Source organism: Rhagoletis zephyria, unplaced genomic scaffold (genome assembly GCF_001687245.7).
Source record: "Rhagoletis zephyria isolate East Lansing unplaced genomic scaffold, Rhagoletis_zephyria_1.1 Rzeph_scaffold_25078, whole genome shotgun sequence".
NCBI lineage: Eukaryota > Metazoa > Arthropoda > Insecta > Diptera > Tephritidae > Rhagoletis > Rhagoletis zephyria.
In genome coordinates, this window is record NW_016182136.1 from 1 (window position 1) to 649 (window position 649).

At 34.4% G+C, this 649-nt stretch overlaps 1 protein-coding gene across 1 annotated transcript; it reads left to right on the forward strand.

The window, feature by feature from the left end:
• Nucleotides 1-6: 6 nt before the first annotated feature.
• Nucleotides 7-438, forward strand: LOC108382077 (uncharacterized; the record flags this gene model as incomplete). The annotated part of the gene is made up of 1 exon (XM_017638470.1): nucleotides 7-438. A coding segment is annotated over one exon (432 nt), but the record flags the coding sequence as incomplete, so codon positions are not given.
• Nucleotides 439-649: the final 211 nt, after the last annotated feature.

The following is a 649-nucleotide window of genomic DNA, read 5'->3' on the forward strand; positions in this document are numbered from 1 at the left end:
CCCGTTTGTCCTAATCCATTGGCTGTTGCAAAAGTCTTCTTTACCGTTATAGTGCCCCAATACTTACCAAAACACTATCCAATTAAGGTGATCTATCGCTTTGAAGGCTATAGCACACATTATCATGCAAATGGGCCACGTGAGATGCGTACTAAGGATTTTCAAAGGTACTTTATTGATTCAATACTGCAAAGAAAACTGGTGTTCTATGCAAAGATATTCGAATGCCGCCATCCACATATTAAATTGAACAAAAGCAAACAATTTAAGGAGAACGATGAAAGTGAGGAGAAGAATGGGGGTGTAGAAGAGGAGAAAAATCCCGTTGATGATATGAGTGACTATGATCTCGCCGGTTTAAATAATAATGCAAATGATCAAACTGATGATTTTATAATCAAGAATGCAAGCGAATTATACGAAGAGCAAATATTGTAAATAAATACACATACTTTGCGCAAAGTTTTTTGCTAAGTAGAATTTAATTACTAAATTATTCAGTTTTCCTTTATTCGCCAATAACTGAATTGATAGTATGAGAAAAAACTGTGAAAATATTAACATATTTGTTGAAAAGAAATCTGCAAACAGTTACATTTAGGCCTAAATTGCTATGAATCACTAGCATTCAACCTAGCCATGAAACCGA